At 42.2% G+C, this 23691-nt stretch overlaps 1 protein-coding gene and 1 long non-coding RNA gene across 2 annotated transcripts in view; both read right to left on the reverse strand.

Annotated features, from left to right (window-relative positions):
* Window positions 1-17934, reverse strand: part of glra3 (glycine receptor, alpha 3) — a 72538-nt gene extending 54604 nt beyond the window's left edge. The window contains exon 1 of the mRNA XM_030731627.1: window positions 17646-17934. Coding sequence (XP_030587487.1) covers window positions 17646-17710 — 65 coding nt within the window. The 5' untranslated portion in view covers window positions 17711-17934. The remainder of the gene's footprint in view (window positions 1-17645) is intronic.
* LOC115781781 (uncharacterized) lies at window positions 9796-12214 on the reverse strand. The gene is made up of 3 exons (XR_004020098.1): window positions 12086-12214; window positions 10123-10401; window positions 9796-9876 (listed from the first exon to the last, which is right to left on the reverse strand). It is a non-coding gene; the product is annotated as an uncharacterized LOC115781781 (long non-coding RNA).
* Window positions 17935-23691: the final 5757 nt, after the last annotated feature.

The following is a 23691-nucleotide window of genomic DNA, read 5'->3' on the forward strand; positions in this document are numbered from 1 at the left end:
ACACACAGCTGGTTCTTCAACATGACCTGATCTCCAAGCACTTCACGTCTGATCATCACTGAAGGCCCTTTCAAAACCCTGTAATTTACCACAGCTGCAGGATATTTTTGACAGGCCTGCAACAGTACAAACAGCTGGATTATCTCCTCTGTGGGGATGGCCACCGACCACTCAAGTTGATAAGCACCAATACAAGTATTTATGTAACAGTAGAGCCATCCTCTAATAATCACAAACCAGCCGGTGGTTGAGGGATCCCGTTTGTGTGTTTACAATCTCTCCGATTATCTGCAGAATCTTCCAAAACGTGGGCTCATGTTAGGTTAGTACGTTTCATGAAAAGATGAGTGACCTCAGGAAAAAAGTACAGATACAGCGTTCTCCAAGAAAGCACTGCATTGGCTGCAGGAAACATTGTTCTAGAGCCGCCCTTCTTGCTGTAACCACGGTCCAAACTTTTTTAGGTAAACAGCCACTTACAGCCCTGCATCACACCTGTTCAAGCTCGGCCCTCTGAGTAGCCCTGCTCTTACCTAAAATCCTGAGATATTTCAAAATATAACTGGTGAGTGTTTTAATGAATAAATTAAAACCTTTACCTTTTTTTCCCTAAGCTTTTTATTTTTCTCAGAGTAACTTTTCATCAACTTTTCATCTCAGAGGTTTTAACATGCAGAAAAGGCATCTTTCCGACTTTGCTCCAGTTATGCGCTGTAGACCAGAGCACCTGTGTGGAAGTCTCCATTCCTGTGTCCGACTACTTTCTGAGCTAACAAGATAACGAGCTCAGAAAGTACAGCAGGTAGATAAGGCCCCGGTCACACAGGTCTAGAGACCAGTTTACAGGGGGAGAGGCAGGGTACACCCTGGACAGGTTGCCAACTTGCCACAGGACTAATGACCATTCACACTCATACAGGCACTTTAGAATCACCACTTAACCTAACCCCACTAACTGCATGCTTTGGGACTGTGGGAGGAAACTGGAGTACCGAGAGAAAACCCACCCAGACACGTGGAGAACATGCAAACTCCACACAGAAAGGCCCGGGCCAAGGTGGAAGGTGGAGTTGAACCTAAGACCTTCTAGCTGTGAGACAACAGTACTAACCACGATGCCAGGCCATAAGTCTAAAAGTCTAACGGCGGCTTTGTCCATTTTATGAAGAGCAGATTTGATAGAATAACAGCGTGCTTCTTCATGAACAGCTGTCTGCCTTCATGCACACAGACTGCTGCAGCTTCATTTGTCATGTGTGGTATCCTCACATTTTCCAGCCCGTCTCTTTCTAGCAGCAAAACCAGCAAAACCACATTTGGTGATATTGTCAGTACTTGATTTTAACTTGTTTTTTTTGGCTGTTAATATTTTAAACTTTAGCGAGATGAACTCAGGCGCTAAAGGTGCATTATTAAACATCCTCATAAATCCTGAGAATGAAGAAAACCCTCTGAGGTCTACGTTATTATGGGTGATGACCCTAACCCTCAGAATGTGTCATTTTATTTTTCTAACTGTTCCCCCAATTTTTGGCAATCAGGGGACAAAAACCGTATTCAAAGAATTTACATATTAGTCAGCTGGTTCCATAAAACCCCTTTTTCTTCTCTCCCAAACACAGCACCAGCAGTCGGGGCTAGGAATGGGGTCATCACAGACTTTAAAACAAAAAATGCATTGGTTAGCTTGCCAAAGTGTCAGTCAATAAGTGTATCAATAAAAATTTAAATCAATAAAATCTCAATGCCCAGCCAGCCTCCTCCTCAGACAGTGGATGTTGAGCCTTTGGAGCATCCACGGAGGAACGTTAGACATGTTAGCTTCTTTCTACAGTAAACGCTCCCCCGGGACAGTCGAATCATGACATGATGGTGACAATCACAGACAGACAGACAGACAGACAGAGGCCAGGCCAAACCAGGAGGGGGGCCTTAACACGTGTGTGAGTGCACATGCACAGTCATGTGATTCATTTCAGCTGGTTTTGGGGGAGGCAGCTCTCCTCACAGCCATAAAAACATGTTTTAGTGTGTTTATATTTGTGGTTGGACTTCTGTATGACAGGCACCTCCCTCTCACTCCATCTTCACACCTTCATACACTGGCTTGATTTCTTTAGTCCTGACTCTGAACTGAGGAGTCTGCAGACACTTGAGCCCGCTTTGGGGTGAAAACAGTTCCTGCCTACGTTCCTCTTTCGATTTCTCTTGCATTAATATGAATCTATTTGCAGCGGTAGTACTTGTTTATACTAATTAGCTGTTAGATGAACACATACATCAAAAACACTACATTTTCCAGCTCCCCCCCTGGGGTATTTTTTGGCATTACAACCTAGTGCAGCCCGGTACTGTGACAGGGACGGGGTCGACTACTGCCCTCAGCCAAATATTTACTTAGTGTGGCGACCACCCCCTCCCGCCCACCTCCATCACTTCCCCAGCACCACGCACAAACAACCAGCTACAGCACCACTTAACTGTGCTTTCCAGCCACATGTTTCCTTCAGCAGTAACAGTGAGCTGCTCAATGACTGGTCTGGTCACACACACAAACACACACACACACACACACACACACACACACACACACACACACACACACACACACACACACACACACGTTTTCAGATTTATACAACACACTCTGGACACGATCTGTCTCTATAATAACTGGTGGATTGTATTTGCATAGAAGGACAAAAGGACTCGGCCTGCAGAGCCGGTAACTTTCACTCACCGTTAAGAACACTTGTAGCAGGGTTATAATAACTTTTATGGTAGTTTAGTGATAGGCCCATGGGTCGTTTACTAATCGCAAGGTCAGCAGTTCAATCCCTGGCTCCACCTGCTCACACGTAGAAGCATCCTTGGGTGAGATATGAAGCTCCAAACTGCAGCTGGAGCATCCATTGCAATGCAAGCACGTGTGTAATAGATAAAAACAAACAAAAAAATCACACATTTGTCTTGATGAGTTCGGTTGCTGTTTACTGTATTACTGAGCTTGAGCCAAGCTGGTTTGATATTGATGCACTTGCATTACGAATAATGTGTGTCGGCACTGATGCGAATGTTCTACCAGTCTGTTGTGGTGAGGCGAGAGCTGAGCAGAGCACGTAGGCGAAGCCATAAATTTACTGATCGAGCTACAGTTCTACCCTCTCCTGTGGCCACAAAGTGTGGGTAATAACAAGCAAACAGTACATATGATCAACCTTCCTGAACAAGGTCAGCAGCTGTTACAATTTTTGGAGCTCTTGGGTATTTAATCATTGATGCCACACACGCATTTAAGAAGTATGCTAAAACTTAAATGAGCTTCTGCATAATCTCTAAGATAACTTACGCTCCTTTTAGACATGCACTCCTTTCCACACCTGATTATGGATAATTGGGAAACTTATTAGGAGAGAATGGCATCCATCCCACTTGGGATGGAGCAGCTCTCATTTCTAGAAATCTGGCCAAATTTATAAAAAAAACCCAAAATGTGACTATCCAGGGTTGAGACCAGGAAGCAGAGATGCAGTCTTAAATGCCTCTCTGCATCTTCTCTCTTCCTGCCATCCCCCCAAAACCCCATCCCCATAGAGACTGTCTGCTCTCAGACCAAAAATCTGCAAAAAAAAATTTAAGCAGAAAAATTCACAGCTTAAATAATCAGGCCCCATCTTATCTCAAAGACCTCATAGTCCAGTATCACCCCAACAGAGCACTTCACTCTCAGACTGCTGGCTTGCTTGTGGTTCCTAGGATACTTAAGAGTAGAATGGGAGGCAGAGCCTTCAAGTTGGTTGAAGGTTGATAGTTCAATGCCAAGCTATTCCAGTCAGCATACCAAAGTGTCCAAGGGCAAAATACTGAAGTGCTTGTCTAAATAAGGAATGTTACACAAATCGCTTTGAGCGCTCAAGCAAAGTGTTATGCATATTAAAAAAATAGTTTATTTATTATTTTAACTTTTCCAGTTGCATATAATGCCATTTTGTCCTCGTAAATCTGAGGAAATCCATATTTAAGTATTTTTTCAGGATTTGCCGGAGAAAACTGAACACGTTATTCACACGGCCTTTTGTTTACGACTGCTAGAGGTTAATTTCATTTTAAAATGAGATATTAGTTGTAAAACGTGCCTGCAGAAACGACTGATAAGGTCATTTTTTCAAGGAGGACAGGCTCTGTAAAATTTCACTGATCAAAAACATCCTGGGATGGCACTGATCTTTTCTGCCATGGAAACAACAAAGACTTTGAACTCTCTGTTCCACCATCTTTGAGCATTAATCAGCACAAAGCTAATAGACTTCCATTGGCCACTGGCATTGCTAAATGTCACATTACTTGTCAAAAGGCCGATCACAGCCTTTTGTGTCTAAATTTGTGGAAACATGGTTGAAAGGTGAAGGATGGAGAAAAGGCAGCAGCTATTAACTTTGTGCCACCTTGGTGTGCGTAGATAGAGATAGGGCATGTATAGGAGAATGGCCTCGGCGGAGGGTGTGCTCTCCAAGAGCTTGTAGTTTCCATATGATTTTCATTAATGTAATCATGACAGCTGGTCTCTGATTAACAGGAACAATTTGTACGCATGCATCAGGACTAACACCTGCTCATCTTTGAGCTTTAAAGTGGAAGCTGTACGCAGTGTTTTCTGCACTATGTCTGCAGGTTAAATATGTTTCACTGTGTTTGGTGCTATACTGACCCATATTATCTCATATTGTAATTGTGTATCCTTTGCATCAGTGTAGCTGGTCTGTTGAATTACCAAGTCCCAGGAGCTATGAAATAAGAGATAAATACCGAATGCATAAACTAGCATCTCAGCACTACTTTAATTCCCCTGTGATAGTACATGAGAAAACCCAATGTGGAGCCTCAGGACCAGTTTCTGGAGTGTTGACTTTTTTGTGACATCCTCCTTAGGCTGACATAAACCTTTGTGACATATTTGTGTATGTACACTTAGAGCATTCTTTGTAGCAAGTATGAAGTATGTATTAAGAAGAATGTTTAAGGGAGAAAAGCATAAAGTCAAATGTAAATAAACTTGTTTCGACATTTCCATGGGGTACGATGATGGACGAAAACAAATGGGCTTTTTAAAAGGCCGATCACGAGCGGGTGTTCTACGAGGAGTTGCATCTCCGCACGATACCTGATGTTAGAACCCAGGAATCCATTAAGATTTTAGACTGTATGGAAGATGTTCTGTGACCCAGCCCATAAAAACATTACACTTGGCCAATCTCCCCTTTAAGGTCATCTCCTTGGACAGCTTTGGACCACTTCTACATTTGGAATGCTCCCTGAAGATTCACCCACTCATTAGTGAGACCTCAAGCTGAGCATTTCTTAAAATTGGACTGAGAAACCAAAGGACAGTGCACACTCAGGAGCTGGAAGCATGGTGCATTATGGTAGCAGAATGCACTTACATAGTACGCTGTCTCACTGTCCATTTTTACTTTATGGGGACCTAAACGAACATCGTGTTGTATCCATTATACCTTCAAACTAGTTACTGAGACCATAAACTCATCATCTTATGGAACTGATCAGAGCAGGACTTAAAGGAAAATTATGACAACAGCAGTCATACTGGAAACTGTTCAGAGGTGCACAAGGAGATGCACCTGAAGGGGAGATCGGCCCAAACTGTGGTGGTTTTTGGTTTTGTGGGCAGGATCAGGGAACTTTTTAAAACTTGCTTCATAAAACAAGAAATAAAAATAAAATCAAAGTACACTAAATATTTTTTCTTCTTATTTGAGTTTTCCGTGTGTTTGTTTGTCACATCAGCTTTGTGAGTCCACATGTCACAAATTCAGGGAGGCTGCTGCAATTTGTTCACCAAGTTAACTTTGCGTTTGTTTTTTTCAGGCTCGACTTCACCAGTGTGAGATGACAGTGCCCGTTTCCATCATATTTAGGCTTCGCTAATGTAAAGCGGTGACGCATCATCCATGTTTATATCCAGCCTGTGAGTCAGAGTAACAGCGACACACTGTCACTGTCAAAATAACAAAGAACAGCAGCTGTTTTAATGTCATTCTTTCCGACAGCTGAGCTGAAATTACACACTCCCTTCCTTTGTTCATATTAGTGTTTAGGCCACAATGATTTTCATTCATCCATGCAAAGTTAGGAGAGCTCTGCACGTTTCATTGGAAAACAAAGAATTTTCTTTGGATGCTCTATACCAGTATTTGCATTAAATCCACAGAATACAGAAAACCTCACTGTGGCCAAACCAAAGAAGGCCAGCAGCTTTCAAAGATTTGTAATGGAAAAAGGAGACAGAAGAAAGCACCAAAACATTAAAGAGTTTGTATGTGTGTGTGTGTGTGTGTGTGTGTGTGTGTGTGTGTGTGTGTGTGTGTGTGTGTGTGTGTGTGTGTGTGCATGTTTACTGCATTAAGCAGGAAAATTAAGGAAATTGTGGAAAATGGTTCTCAATTTCCTGAAGCAGCCCTTATACTGGTGAACATGTTGACTAGTGCAAAGCCCCCCCGGTCACACAGAGATGAATTAGCAGAAGTCAAAAACATGTTTTCCTGTTTTAATATTTCAGCCTGTGTTGCTTTGATAAAGACTTCTTTCACACTAGTTACATATTAGCACACATTTAAGGTGATATGATGTGCCCTCCTCTATTGACAGTTTGTTGATATGCATGAGATCATCTTAACCTTAAAAACATGGCCAAAAATGACCTTTTCTGACTGTTGATGTTATTTTCTGATGTATCAAGAATCTTTGACTCCAATATGTCACCAAGATGAGGTTTTGAACCTGGCTTCATCTAATCTTACTGAAGCATATTTGCATACCTAAACAGTCCTGAAAACTTTGTTGTGCCACTGTGTAAAGTATCCGATTCTAGAGATCCTGTTGATATGATATGAGGGAGGGAGGGATGATGCCCCTCTGCATTCATACAACAGAAAAAAAAGTCCCTGGGGTATTAAACAGGACTGACAGGCTGCAGGCCCATCCAGCGCTCTTGAATGACAGACCATAAGCCTGTTAAACTTTGTCTTTGTATCCATCCATGACCCTATAAGAAGATTTGCTGTGGCTTTGATCTCCTGTGTTCAGATCTGTTCAGCAGCCTTTTATGCACAGCTTGTTTAAACTTTTGGGAAACCACCATTGTTTTCATTCCGCAGCCTAAAATAAAAGATGCAGAAAAGAATATCTCCAACTAAAGTTGGCTCATTAATAAAGGATGTGGAGTTAAGGGAGGAGAAAGAGTCGACACGACAGAACAGGGAATCGTTTTAGTATCACTCGGCCTCAACCTGACTTTGGGAATTTACTGAAACTATTTGGGGATTCAAAATCTCATGAGCCTAAAGTTTCACATTGTGTATGAGGGGAAAGCAGCTCAACTGGAAATCCACAGGATCCAAGAGACTTTATTCATTATGATCCAAATATAACCACCAGCTACATTTGCCCAACAACCAATGATATCATACCTTTTATGATTAGCCAATATCCATTATACAATCGTGAAAAAGAAAGTTTTCCACCCTTACTGCTTCCTTAGGAATTAAGTGGGTCAGTAGCAGACAGGTGCTGCTTAGCAAACGCACCTGATTTACTGATCTTCAGCAGGTGTGAGCACCTGCCACAGTCTTCCCAGGAGTGGACGTCCCAGCAAATTCATGCCAAGCTCAGACTCTGCAATGATCAGAGAAACTGCAAAAAACCCAAGAGCTCCATCTCAGACTCTACAGGTCTAAGCTAGCATGTTAGAGGTTAAAGTTCATGTCAGTACAGTTAGAAACAGACTGAACAAGCTGTTTGGAAGGGTCTGTCTAAAAGAACATGGCAGCACAGTCTAGGTTTGCAAAGCTGCATCTGATCCAACCACAAGACTTCTGGAACAAACGAGACCAAAGTGGAGATGTTTGTCACTGAGTGACCATGAACTCCTCTGTATACCAAAGTATTCTAGAGGCACATGTGAGGCCGTCTGTCCCACAGCTGAAGCTTGGACCAACCTGGGTCATCAACAGGACAAAGATCCAAGCACAGCAGCAAGAATGAAGGTGCTGCAACGGCCCGGTCAGAGTCCAGACCTGCTGCAAACCTCAGTGAGCTGAAGCCACACTGTGACAGAGAGTGGGCCAAAATTCCTCCACAAGGATGAGAGCCTGATGATAAAGTCACAGGGTGGCTGTGGATCAGGAGGTAGAGCAGGTCCCCAGCTAGCAATGAACGTTCTGACAACGTTCAGTGAACGTCGCCTTGAACGTCTGGTGAACGTTCACTGACAACGTTCACCAGACGTAAATCTGCAACACCATATGACGTTCAGTGAACGTTCACCGTGAACGTTCACTGAACGTCTGATGAACGTTCACTGAACGTCTGGTGAACGTTCACTGACAACGTTCACCGAACGTTCAATGAACGTCTGTGAGGATGTTCAGTGACCGTTATACTTATGATATTTCCAACATGGCATGTTGAATGTATTTTTAAGGTTTTCCTGTGAACATATGTCCTCCATTTTCCAGTGAGATTCATCCGCACTTGTATCAAATGTGAATATAGATTCCAGCCACTTAAAATTAACACTCAGCAAAGAACAATTTAATTTAACCGGTAGGGAAGAATTTTGCTGCAGTTTTATTTATTTTTTTTTTGCAGAATAAGCTATTTCCCACAAAATTTTTAGATTTATGTGCACAGTTCAATTTGTAATGATCTATGATTCCATTTAAAGAAAAATCAATGTTAAAAATTTTTAACTGCATAATTCAAGACTGCAAAATACTTGCAAATGTTTTCCATGTTTGTTCCTACGTGCTTGCCTGAAACTAGTGTGAAGTGCAGGCCTAGATAAGATCAAAGCATTAATAACAACCAAGGCAATGCAATGATTTGATAAACAATTATGCTTTAATTTTGTTGTTACTATATACATGTACATTTTCTAGTATGATAAACAATGCTTTTGGATCACCACTAAACACTACTAAACAAAAACACGTCTTGTACTCTACAGTAGAACACTTGTTAGTACAGAGAAACAGGTCAAACTAGCAATGTTGCAGCTGCATAGTCCCGATTTAGGGTTCGTCCTCCTCATCAGTCCTGTCCTCGATTGGCTGACTTGTCTTTACGACACTTCGCATGTTTCAGCCAATCTCCCAACACAGCCTGGATCTCAGTATCACTCAGAGTATCTGACCCTTGGTTCTTTCGTACAGCCCCTGAAAAATATACAGACAAAAAAGAATTGGAAGTGTGAATTGGAGTACCGTGGTTGGTGTCAGGAGGCAAGACAATATGATTTTCATGGGCTATAGAGAAAAGTGCACAATGGCTAAAGCTTCAGTCTAAATTCTGACCTTTTAGTACTTACTAAATATCACGGCCACCAAGTGCTTGTGAGCAGAGAAATTCTTTTTGCCTTTCCGTCCATAGAGGCTGTATTGTTCTGCAAGGCGGTTTGTGACGATTTTTGGTAAAATATTATAAACAGCAGCTCTCAGATCCCTTCCTCCAATGACTGCCAGATGGTGCACCTAAAATGTGAAATACAAAAAATTTAAAAGTCACTGTTTACACAGAAGGTAAAGGCTCATTTTGACTGTCATACAGTATCCAGTTTTATTGAATAAATTACGCATACCACTTTTTTCCTGACTGCTCCGGACTCAAGTGCCCGGTTCAGAGCTTCTAAGTCTTCTGAGCTGGAGGCTGGAAGCGCGAGCTCATCCAATGGGTCCAGCTCTTCCACAGAATTATTAGCAGCCTGTTGGGTCAGAAGTGCTTGCAGCATCTTGGCATTGTTCAGGGCTATAACCTTGACCTCCTCTATGGCCCTAAAAACTTTAAGCTGAAAGTTGTATTCTGAAAAGAATGATAAAAGATCAGAGAAACATAAAATATCAGTTGGTAAGTAATTATTACCAAGTTTCAATTAGGCAACAAGGAATCATGTTTCTGTTTAAAAGCACACAATTAATTCACCATTGCCCTACCGTTTTGATATTCATTTACAGAAATGCTTTATATTTATAACGTATTATATGACATGATAGTGCACTCACTAGAAGTGTCCTCACTTCTTGTGTGTATTTTGTTTGTCACATTTACCTGATAGAGGAGTTCTCGTTCCAGATCCCGTTTCACTTTGGATGGAGTTGGTGGGCGTAGCGAATGGATGAATGATATGCCCAGTAGGTGCAGATGGGTGGCGGGTGGCGATGGTAACTGTTTGATGTGTTATGAAAGTGGCTGCTGGTGGTAGATGATGTCGCTTGGTGACTTCTGATGATGGGCACCGCAGGTGGTTTAGGGGGAGCTGGTGGTTTAGGAAGGTTTTTCCTCGACTGTCTTTCCTCGTCCTCACTCTCAAAATCAATGTTAATTCGCCTGTAAGAAAGAGACATTCCATAAGAAATTACTACAACTTATTTACAGACATGAGAGGTTTGCCATGGATCCACGAAGAAGCCACAATGTCAACCTCTGTTGTAAATTGCTCCTCACCATCAATGGTTTGTTTGTGCTGGAACTCCACCACAGAGTAAGCCATTCCTAATACAGACCAAAACAAACTTAAACTAAACACTGGCAGATCCAACAATTACTGCTATATCCTAAAACCATGTGGCTACATGTACTGGTCAGGTTTATTCACTAATAAAGCCCAGCCCTGCCCAGGCATCATCACTTGATTCTGTAAACATAAGCATCAGGGTTTTTACTTTACTTTGTGAACATGTAAATTACGCATACCACTTTTTTCCTGACTGCTCCGGACTCAAGTGCCCGGTTCAGAGCTTCTAAGTCTTCTGAGCTGGAGGCTGGAAGCGCGAGCTCATCCAATGGGTCCAGCTCTTCCACAGAATTATTAGCAGCCTGTTGGGTCAGAAGTGCTTGCAGCATCTTGCCTATTGGCAACTCTTCATTTAGACTACTACTAACCAAAATAAAGGCTGCTTGGCACCACCACCTAAGTTATAATCCATGTGCCAGTAGCACAAACTCAAATCTAGTACATACTAGTACCTACTCAATAGTCTAATACATGTACTCAAAGGACTTCAGAAGTTAATATTTATCAAAGCCATCTAATACTACACGATGACCTGAATGTCCAGCACAGCTAAAGGTTTCTAATCATTTGTAGTGTTCTGTGATAGTGAGTGCAACAGAGGCATTGCCACAAATGTGGGTTTGCCTTCTTCAGGGAAAAGAGCACATTTACAAGTGATGTCACTGGCTCTGACTAGTTCCATCTCTAGTCTCAAGTGGGACACTCGATAAATTGACAGAGTACTGGAATGCACAGCATAAGTGAAGAAATCACCACACTTACCAAAGAACTTAACAAGCACAAACTTTTCATCATCAGATGTAATGATGTTCTGAACCAAACCAACCTTTTCATTCACCTGCACACAATTATCTCCCTCTGAGGAAGCAATACAACCAAAGTCCAAGTGCAGTTCACTGTACTGCTCATATGCTCTGCCACCCAAAGGTAATGGGCCATGAAAATGCTGCCCTGTTGCTGCATTTACCTCTGGCAGGTGAATGGGAGATGTTTTTCTCTTCTCTGATAGTCTCCTTATGATTTGTGACAAGGCTGAGTTTGGCTTCCTAAGCATGCGCTTAATCCTTCCCAGAAAATTCTCAAAAGGGAATGCTGAAATATTTTCCAAACAACCATGTAACAACACTTTATTTGGTAAATGAATCAGGCTGGTGATCTGGATAGTATTGTAAAAGGAAGAAGCCAAGGTCCAGTATTATATCACGTGAAAAGATCAAATAACACAACAGGAATGTGCTCTAAAATAAAGATTCAAGCACAAAATTTAAAAGTCTCTAAGCCTGACTAAGCATCAATGCACAAATTACATGCATGATTAAGTCAAAATTCAGGTTGTAAACCGTATGGACATAAATGTATGAGTACTACGTACAACGCAGCTCAGCCGCGGTGGCCATCGTTTTCAAACAAAGCATGGTATTTACCGTAATAAATTTTACTTTACGTCCTAATGACTATGTTTTTGATCAAAACACAAACAGTGATAAATAAACTTACCTAACACTTTAGTTTTGGTCGGTATCCGCTGAAATAAAGGAATATTTCTGGAGCTCGTAATTGTTGGACGTTCACTGGTAGTCGTGCGAAGAAATGGCGGAATGGCGTTGTTCGATCTCGTTCTTGTGTGTCTGATGGCGGTTGGCGCCTGATACCACGTCACTTCCTACGTAATCGCGTTGTTTGTTATGCGCGAAATTCAAACCTGGTAACTGTGAGGTACAGAAAGAAAACGGGAAAAGTACAGATTGCTAAAAAATATATTTTTAACGCACGAAACATTCGCACGGAATTTACGCATCCGTGTGAAAGGGCCTTAAGTTGTACAGTTGTATTTTAGTTGTATTTTAATGTACTTGTAATTGTAATACCTGTTTTATTTTATAAATTTGTGCATATATTTCTGCATATATCTTAAATATTTTAAGAAGATTACATGCTAACATTTACATAAGCCACATTTTACAGAAACAGTTAGACATTATTTCCAAACGTTCACAGGACGTTCAGAGAACGTCAGGGGTGCACCAAGAGAAAAAATGGAAATTTGGTGAAAAAATATTGTTAACAACACTGCAGATGTAAAAGATATAACAACCGATGAAATAAAAGCACAGCAAAAAAATTTCCATGATGAATGAACGTTCACTGAACGTTCACTGAACGTCATGTGCTGAACATTGAACATTAGACTTTCAGGGGACGTTCAGTGAACGTCTTCTGAACATTCGCTTGCTAGCTGGGTCATCTACTAATCTGAAGGTTGGTGGTTCAATGCAATGCAAGATACTGAACCCCAAGATGCTCTCCGACGCAGGTGTCAGAATATGAATGTGAATGTTAATTACAGAGCACTTTGAAATAGTGCTTGTGTGAATGTTAGATAGAGTAAGCACTTAGTTGCAGAAGGAAGTGCTTGTGTGAATCGGTAAATGGAAGCGTGTTGTATAAAAGCTTTGAGTGCTCAGCTAGAGTAGAAAAGCTCTATATAAGAACTAGTCCATTTACCACGTCACTTCCAACTTATTGCTGCTAAAGATGGTTCTACAAGCTTCTGAATCATGGTGTATGACTGTATGCGGGGGTGTAGGACTATTTGTTTAACTGCTGGAGAACATCAATGACACCCTCACCAGTGAGCTCATTTTCAAAGCTGAGTGAGCAGAGGGCCAGTTTACACACATTAAATCCAAATCCAAATTTATTTATAAAGCACATGTAAAAATAACAGCGTTAACCAAAGTGTTGTACATGGGGAAACTAGGATAAAATAAATACACCAAACACAGACACACATCTAAATATATCTAATAAATCACAAGATTATAAAACAACACAACAGCTCAGAGAGATAGCTCTCACTCCGATTTGAAGGCCAAGGAATAAAAATAAGTTTTAAGACGCACTTTAAGTGCACAGTAGAAGCTGACTTAACATAAAGGGGCAACTTGTTCCGTAGTTTAGGGGCTATGGCTGAGAAAGCTCGGTCCCCCCTGTTCTTTAGGAACACTGAGAAGTAGCTGGTCTGCAGATCTCAGTGACCTTGAAGTAACGTAATGTGTTAGGAGTTTGGTGAGGTATGATGGGGCCAGCCCATTTAGAGATTTAAAAACAAACAATGAGATCTTAAAATCAATCCTAAAACGCACAGGAAGCCAGAGAAGGGAGGCCAGCACAGGGGAGATGTGCTCAGTTTAAGGATTTCTCGTAAGAAGGCGAGCGGCTGCATTCTGGGCCAATTGAAGGCGTGAGAGAGGTCCAATTTCGCAGTACTGCCTATAGCTGACATTAGTCAAATATAGGCGAACTGACCAGATAATTAAATCTGAGACTGACTTTAAAGATTTAAAGTCTTCAGCTCAAATCTCACTGCTCTAACTGCATATGTCCTTTCCCTCTTTCACTATAGAACAATTGCCCCACTTATCTCATGTTATTTGATTTGTTAAAACTGGACTGACTTTTCCAAGACATGTTCTTTAAAATGTTTCACAATAAAAGCCTTAAGAAATAACATGTTTCAGTCCAGTGAAACACAAGAGATTTTAATTTGAAACAAGTGCATTTAATACAAGCGAGTTTGTATTAACTGCATAGATCAGAGGTACTAAAATACAACCAAGTATCAAAAAGGACAACACAGCATGCAGACTATAATTTTGCCTGCTTAAGCCGTCGGACAGGACAGGTTAAAAAAAAGGCATTTTTCTTAAAGTTGATGTGAATCTGGCATCTTAAATGTTGTTGTGACAGCCGTGACCTTCAGTTCACATTTATTTGATGTCTTGCATGAAATTACAGTCAGAACAAACTAAATGTGAATATTCGATTTCCTCACTTTGAGGAAAAGTCAGAGGATTGTTCTGCTTCTCGCACCTTTACACCTGTGATTAGATGACATTTCTGAAACCGATCCCAATTTTCCAGACTTCCTTCCTGTACTCGTAAATCTTCAGGGCTCAACTGGATTAAATAAAACTTTCGAAAGTATGAAGCTTTAAATGATGCAGTTATAGATTAGAGAGCTGGTGGTTTCTGTTGATATTAAAAAGGGTTAGAAAGGTCAGAAATAAAATCTGCAGCTGGAGGATGGGGATGAGGATCTGAGTGAGAGAATACTTTGAGATTAAAGTTGTACATTTACAAGAACTATATAAAAATGAAGAATCACCAGTGATGACTGGAAGTCACAAATACATGAGTGTTACCCCTACAGGAAACATGGACACTGATCCTGGGCCAGTTCCACAGGATGAGTGAAGGTTCGGTAGCACTAAATTAGCTTTAGAGCTGGACAGTGCCCAAAACAGGGCACAGATGCCCCTCCCAAACAATTAATGAAAAGGCAAATAAATTCTCCAACGTAAAAAAAAACAGGAGAAAAAACTCCACTGGCTCTGGAGCTACGCTGCAGACACATCTGTAAAAGCAACACACTGAATGCTGAATGTTCACTTCCACTTCACACTGAGAGTGAAGCGACCTCAGAGAGGCTGACAGTGATCCCTCTGCAGTTTTGTTCCTCACTACTTTTTTTTTAATGATAGCTCTTGCTGACCTCAGGCTGGCTGAAAGAAACGGATGCGAGACCTTCGGAGATTTGAACACAAAGGCAGCTGCAGGCGACCGCTGATGCTCCTTCCACAGATTCACCTTCAGAAACCTCTTACATCTTTTATTTCCTCTGGATGGGTCCTGTTGACCGAAGCCTGACTCTCTCCCGCTCTCTCTAAGGGACACGTTTCGTTTAGGAATCCTTCCTGCACACATTCGTTCATCGGCCCACTTCTCTCACCAAACGTGTGAATTAAAACCGCTTCCCTTGTTGTCGTGGCCAAAGAGAGCGAGCGCGGCATGTAAGGGCGTGCTGTGAGCGGATTGGCTGGGAACTAACTGGTACTGAACAACGAGACAATTTAATGAGTCACACCAGAGCTGGAGGAGTGACCCAGTTGGTGAGTGACTGGGAGACTCTGAGGCCACCTCGCAGCCATGATGGCCGAGGCTAGAGAGGGACCAAGTTAAGCCTCGTCATCATCAGTCACGTCACTTTTTGGTGATATTTATTCTTGTGCATAATGCCAATCATCCAAACAGGGAGTGAACAAATTGGTAAACAGGATCAAAGTGTGTCCTATAAAAGGAGTCATTTCTCCCCCGACTGGCCCTCTGAGTGTGCGCACTGATCCCTGTATGCATGACTCAGTGTGTGCCAGAGATGTGGTCACATGATATGTCACACAGCCTGGATTGATTCAAGACTGCCGGTGGGCTCCGGCAGTGATGAGTAAGTTTAAACATGTTTAGACTGAACACTTTATTTCTTTAAGCCAGTATTAATTCTAGAGGTTAAAGATTACAGAAGACAATATCACCAGCTGATGTTCAATTTAAAAATAAAATAACATTGAACAGATTATAAATACACACATGCCAATAATAAGTTAATTTAAGCCCCAGGCAGCCTACTTGCAGGTAAAAGACATCACTGACTTTCGACTAAAACCCTATTTGAGGCAATTCAAATATATCTGATACTATTTAGCTATACAATAAATAAATAAAAAAGATAAAATCATCAGAAATCATAAAAAAACAGGTGTCCTCCAGATTTGTTGCTAGTGAGCTGACTTCAGGTGCAGCTGGGATGAGAATCAACATTTCCAAGTCTGAGGACGTGCTTCTCAGCTGGAAAAGGGTGGAGCGCCCACGCTGGGTCAGGATTAAGTGTCTGCCCTAAGAGGAGGAGTTTAAGTATCTTGGGGTCTTGTTGATGAGCGAGGGGAAGAAGTAGCAGGAGACTGACACTGGCACAGCTAAAGCAGAGATGTGGGCACTGTATCGATCTGTTGACAGCAAACAAGCTCTGCATAGTGACCAAAAGAATGAGACTGCTGATGCAAGCAGCAGAAGGGAGTTTACTCTAAAGTGTGTCTGAGCTCTCCCTTAGAGAGAGGGTGAGCTCGGTCATTAAAGGGGGGCTCAGAGTAGAGCCGATATTCCTCCAAAGGGAGCTGAGGTGGTTTGGGCATCTGACCAGAATGCTTCCTGGATGCCTCTTGGATGAGGTGTTTTGGGAATGTCTGAGCAGCAGGAGGAAGCCTGTGACAGATGCAGGACAAGTTGGAGAAATCACATATCTTGGCTGGCTTGGAAATGCTTCAGTGTCACCCCAGAAGAGGTGGTTGGAAGTGGGAAGCATGGGCTGTCCCCACTACCCACACCCAGAATAGCAGCAGAAAATTCCTTATAATTCATTAATGATTCATAATATAATGATTTGACTTCAACACTAAATGTCAGTTTACCTGTACAGGTGATTTAAAGTTTGTTTAAGTGCAGCAGAATCAAAGAGGCTGACTTGGTCACATCCAAGAAGTTAGACACTCTCTCTCCACTATATATGATATATTATCAGATAAATACCTGCTTCATTTGTGGTCACAAAAACATTTTATCACGTACACGTGTTCATAACACTCAGTCAGTCGTGTCAGGCTCCCTTAATCAGTAGGGCATCATGTGACAAGTGGGCTGAAGTGGCAGACTTATGGAGGCAGAGGTCATTCTGCCCACAGTGTAAATCATAACCCTAATCCCAGATAAGGCAGTACATTAAAACGTGTATGCGAGCTAATATGGATTAGGGTTCGGCTTAGGGATATGCTTCTTATAGCAAACGATGGGCAATGTATTTCAAGTAATTATCTTATCACTGATTTGAAGTATTTATTTACATTGTCCTTAATTAACAAACTGTAAAAAACTGTTACAATTAGGCCATGAATCCCATACATAAATACACATTATTTACCTCTGAATGAATATTTCACAGGTAAATAAACGCAAATAACAACAAAACAAACAAAAAAACACAAGAATAACTCAATATGTATACTTTAGTCCTGATAAATGTGTGTTACGTGGTGCGTGCGGTGCAGGCATGTAAGTACTAATCTCAGCAGCATGCACTCAAAGACATGAAGGGGAAACTCCGGAACCTGCGACTTTTCTTCTTCATTAACAGGTAAAGAGGGGGGAGGGTCGGCAAAACTCGTACCTGAGTAACAGAACTACTTTCCAGGCGAGTAGACAGCCCGCCGCAGAGAGCCTCTTCTTCCTCATCTCTCTCCAGAGGCCGGGGAACCTCTGCTCTGCTCTCCTCGCGCCTCTGGATGCTTTCAGCACCGCGAACAGCGCTCGCGCTCCAGCTGTGCTCAGACGGCACGCCGGGGGTAACTCTCAAACATACCGGAAAAACGGAAGACTCCCCAGAAGTCAGCGCGTTCTGTTAGGTCCCATTACCGATCACCGCGCGGTAAAGCAGGTAACTGAAGGAGAGCGGACAGCGCGCGCCACAGATGCTCAGACCCGCTCTGGGCTCGTTCTGTGCCCTGGTGAGGCACGGGGGCAGACAGTCCCGCCCTCCGCTCCGGATTGGCGTGACTGACAGGCAGCTCGGCCAATCGTGTCCAACCTGGTTAATTTTTCCAGTTGAAGCGCATCTGAAATTAGATTTGATCCAGCTCGCTGGGCTTCAAACACCCACCCGTGCATTATTACGCCTTTTCCTCCCTTCTGTGCCTATATGTCTCTATATGACAGCCCCATCCTGCCCCCTCATCCTCATCCTCATCCTCCTCCTCTTCTTTTTCTGGCTCCATCTGTCTCTGCGCTCCTTGTCATTCTGCTCTGTTAGGCAGGAGCACGTAGAGGCGCATGTGGTTGTAATTGGCGACTGTAATGTAGCCTGTGTGGAGGACAGTTTGCCATATGCGGCCGAAGCAGCCGTGGGAAGAAGAGAGATGCGGACTAAAGTTCGGATTTACACCAAGAGCCCCCCAAGGCAAGGATGCAGCCTGTCCCTGTGAAGGCCGCTGGGAGAGAGCGGAGCTCTGCTCCTGCACTTTGGATTTCAAATAGAGGGATAAAGCTTTCACTGGTTTCACTGTAAAGAAATTACAAGCAGGAACCATTTCTGCAGGGTGGGCTGAAGCTGAAGCCGACAGGCTGTTCTTTAGATTTCCAAGCTTGTTTCCTCATCTACTGGGTGTCATTTCCCCATTCACCAGCTCCTCTGATGCTCCACTCCCACCCACCCTGGTTTCCCACCAGTACATGGGTTTGGTGGCATGGCCTCCAAATTTCAGGAAGTCTCTTCCATGATGAGAGCTGGTCAGACAGGCTAAGGAGGAGTCATCTCTCTATGCAGCGGGAGAGTGAGTCGCACTCACAGAAAATAAAGTATCTTATTGCACCGTTAGTCCTGAACTGATAGTGACAATTTTTTTACCTTTAATGTAACAATACAAAAAATGACCTTAAAAAACAAAACAACCTGGGTGCTATCTAAACTAGAACAGCACTAGAGCAGGAAACAATGCAAAGCAAACTTGCTTTCATTTAAATTGGCCAGTAAAATCTTTAAATCTAAGCACAAGTGTAATAAGTTACCTCATGTCTTTGCAGCATCAGGACTCTGATTCCTGGCACTGCACTTTAAAACCTGGAGGAAACGGTGCACCTTTCACTTGCTTGCATTCCTGTCGTACTTGTAGGGACACAAAAGAGGTTTACTGAGATTTTGGGGTATGTCGGAACATTCTCAGAAAGGAAAAGACATACTGCACATTTCCAAGCACCGCCCAGTGCAAAACACAATCAATATTACTGACCTGTGTGCTTTCATTCCCTCATCTCAGTTCACATTTTCTTACTTTAGAAAAAAAGCAAAAAAAATTCAGACCATTCAACTCTTCTCTCTTTAGTCTAATCAGTCAGCGTCCTCCACTGACTGTCTGCTTGTCATCTTTGACCTCATCCTTGACCTACTCGGTTTGCACCCATTACTCAGCCTTTCTGCCTGTTTTTCTGTTCTGCTTTTGGTTCATTGTCCGAGCTGGGTTAAAACAGACCTGCGTGTTGCACAGTAACCGTGAGATTGTGTTTTACATGCCCTAATTTTCAGAGGGTTGACCTCCTACCAATGCAGCATGCTTAGCATGCTGCAGCTAGAGATCATTCCAGTCACATTTCCTCATTACTCCCATTCATCCTCAGACCCAGAATTAAAGCTTCTTGAAAGGGAAATGAATCGGTGACAGTCATCAAACCAAATTAAAATCACTTCAGTTTTATTTATATAGCAACAATTCACAGAATCCATCTCAGGGTATTTTACTTAAAGCATTTAAACACATGCAGTGGAAGCTTGAATTTAGATGATTGAGTCAGAGTGGCTAAAGTTTATAGGCTCGTGTTGGCTTGAGCCCATATGTGAAAAGAGCATCCAGTAATTTGACTTCCTGTGTGGGATTTTAGCTGCAGGAATGATAAAATACACACTGAGATTTCAAACTGTGATGGTCGTTTCATTTGGCTTGTTTGATCGTGCAAAGGTTCGAGGGATGCAATGCTTGTAGCTGAAGTTGGTTGCCTGTGTTGGCAATTACAGCTGTGCTTTCGGTTTGACAGACAGATTTCTGATTTTCGGAGTCAGAAAACTGACTTCTAGGAACATTAAAATTTCCTGCTGGGAGCTCAGAAATCACCAGACTCACCGCTTCAAATAACACAACACAAGTTTTTTCTGGATACCGAACACTGATACTGTAACATTACATTCAAATTACCTCAGGAGGGAGAACTAGCAGATGGATGTCATGTATTTGGTTTGTCAAGTCCCAATTTGAAGACTCTGTTTTAGCTGTATAGTCATCAGTGTGTCGGTTATTTGAAGCTAGTAGGCTAGCTGAACCCGTCAACTGTGTGGCTGCAATGCACACACACAGAAACCTGATAATCAGTGCTCAGTAACATCCAATTAAAATCCTTGAATTTCACTCAGTAAAACTGGAGTTCCACCTTCTTGGACTGTCAGTTAGTCCAATGAAGCCACAGCAGCCATATTATTGGTCAGATAATCTCATTAAAAATGCCCCAAAAGGCTCCAACAGCACAAACACAGTCCAGAGGTCCAGTTCAGGGACTCAAGGCAGCTGAGGTGTAGCTGCTAGCAGAAAGCTAGCAGCTGTAAACATGTTTATTTCTGCTGGAAACATGGGAGTCTATGGGGACTGACTCAGTGCTGGCGCCTCTGCTGGACTTCAGGGAAACTGCAGAGTTTGACTCCGACCTTAAAATTATTTTCAACCTCTGTATGCTTGCAGCACAAAGTAGGGGATGTGGGGGCATGGCTCCCTCCTTCTACCAACAGTTCATGAAGTCCACTGAACTAAAAAACAGAAGAGAGAAAAAATAAATATATTTCTGGGAAATGTGGATTGATAAACCTGTTACTTCTGGTGCTGCTTCCCTTCATGTTTCCTGGCTGAAGCTGAGCGGCTGCAGAGTCCCAGTGTCCCCTGAATTCGGCAGCAGCACTAGAACATGGCTGCCTCCTCAGTCTGCAGTGGAGGTGTGCAGCGTCATTCATTCATTCATCATCATCACACTAATGTGCTACATATGAATTAGACATTAGGTTCTGAGCATTGCAATGCAGCGCTTTTATCGTGCTGCTCCTTCAGTCACATGAGTATTGCCCCCTGCTACATCTCTGCTCTCTCTGACCTAAATCCTACAATCGCAGCAGCATGTTGAGTCTACTGCAAGTTAGCCAACATTAGTGCATCAACACACAGATTGAGATAGAAAACATGAGCATTTCTTACCATTGCCACTGAGTGATGGTCTGTCTGAATAAGAGAGCAGTTTTTCAGTCACAGCACACTCTACAACATCCTCTGCTTTATTCTCCCTTTTGACTCTAATGAGACTTGATTTCCAAAATGAACATCATATTTTATTCAATAAGCCTTGAAATTAGCAACTCAGAGCATAAACCCACCAGGAAAGGTTTTACTGAGCAGCAGGGTTAATGTCCCATAGACTGCTGTACAAGACAGGCACAATGCTGTACAATGCTGGTCATTGGAACGATTGCAGGCTCTCAAGCATCCATCTTTATTTTATGTATTAATGTGGCTGCTGTGCCATATTTCTACCAGACCATGTAAGAAGTCTGTGTTTCAGCTCTGGTGAGCGAAAATCTGGCATTTTAGTTTTCAGTTACTACTGTCTAATCAGCACTAATCAGCTGATTGCTCTCATTGCTCCCATACAGTTTATGGATGGAACTTGCTAAGTTTCTTCATGCTCAAAAAAACCCCCAATGTTGCAGTTACTGATCATCATGGCTGACACCGACCCATGTTCAAGAAACTAATGGAAAAAATGCTGCTTTTCTCGAAAGATTCTACTTTTTTAGGAGTAGAAAACTGTATTGTTAAAACATCCAACATCGGAGCTCATGAGCTCCTGTAACAGTCAGGGCTGGATATGATGTCAGTATCTGATCCCCACACTGCTCCACCCTCATTAAATCTGCTGCGGCCTGTCAGACACATCCTTTACATCACCAAGAACTTTAAAGCATAGCCAGCAGCCCAATAAAAGTCAAATCATTGTGGCTGAAGCCACTGGCCCCCTCGGACCTCCTCTTTGCTCTCATGGTAAACATCCTGAAGGATGCGCAGCACAGCAGCGAGCCGTCCAGCAGATTACAGCTGGCATTAAGCCTCACAGGCCACTCTAACATTAGACTGGACTCTTGGATCATGTGATCTGCTTCTCAAGTCAAATAAGAATGAAAACACTGAGCCTCCAGTAACACACACACACACAAACACACACACACACTGCACAGTTAGCGCTGATTCTAGCATATGTCAAATAGGAGATGTCAAATCTTTTTTGTTTTAGGTGTGAGAACTAAAGTCCTGGTCCAGATGTGTTGCTTCTCTTTACAGCCCTTCTAGAGCACGTGCTAAAGTATAAACTCTGAGATCGGCAACTCTGAGTTTCCTGTTCCAGAACAGCTGATCAGAGTCAGTTCAATCCACTCTGAGTATGATCACCCTGAGTGCGTGAGTAACGAAAGAAAGCCATCATCAATGGAGTCACCATGGCAACGGGTAAATAAAGGGCGGGGCCTCCATTGTAATCCGATGGATGGAGGATCCCGCGTGTCAGTGTGGATTATGACGAGTCACTTTAATCAGCCTGACCCACTCTGTCACCATCATAGACAGAATCAAAGTTTGTTATCAAATATATCATTTCTTTTATAATATCTGCTGTCATCATTTACACAACTTGAATCTCCATCAGATGAAGCTGAATCCTGATTTTACATTTGATTTATAAAATCTAATTATTCAGCCTGACGGACAAACTGCAGGAGACAGAAAGTGAAGATAAAACTGTGGAGAAACAGCTCAGACTGAGTTTACTGACCGACCTGTGTGTGAGAGACTGAGACAGCAGCAGACCCCAGGTCAGTTTGTTACTTAATAAAAACTGTTTTTGCTGCAGTTTATGACAGTTCAGTTTATGGTTATTTAATTCTTTAAATAATTATACAATAAAAATTGAATCTATTGATGGAATAACAACTTCACTTTAGTCATTTTTTAATTGAGAATTTTAGTATTTCTGTCATTACTGGATAAAAATGAGATTTACAGAAAAACTGCTTTAATGTTTCCAGTTTGTTTCTAATCTGATCTAAGATCAGCTTCACTGATAGATGACAGCTCTCTGACAGACACAGCAGAGATGATTCACTGAGTTACTGTTAAAGGTCAGAGGTCAGCTATAGTTTCATATTTAGCTGAAAACATTCAGAGCAGCAATTATGATGAATGTTAAGTTTTACCATTAAAGTCAAACATACTATGATAAATGTTTTATCTTTATAGGTTTTAAATATTTCAGTGCAGTTTTGGGAGGATGAGGCATTTTAATTAAAGAATGCAGATCATATTAGGAAAATGAATCCATTATTAACGTATCCGGACTGGATGAGCTGGGAAATGACTGGAACCTGAACTGGATCTGGACCTGATCGTGTCTGAATCCGTGATCCTGATCCATTTGGATCCTCCTGCTGTGCAGGTGGACTCAGGCACGGTTTGCGGATCCGTTTTAGAGTCAATGATCACCAATTCAGGTGATTTTCAGTGGAAAATATGTCGAGATTCATATTCTGAATTTCAGACACCATAACCTTCATGTTTACATCATTTAAGTCACTTTAAATCCAT

This window comes from Archocentrus centrarchus, chromosome 1, assembly GCF_007364275.1.
Source record: "Archocentrus centrarchus isolate MPI-CPG fArcCen1 chromosome 1, fArcCen1, whole genome shotgun sequence".
Classification (NCBI taxonomy): Eukaryota; Metazoa; Chordata; class Actinopteri; order Cichliformes; family Cichlidae; genus Archocentrus; species Archocentrus centrarchus.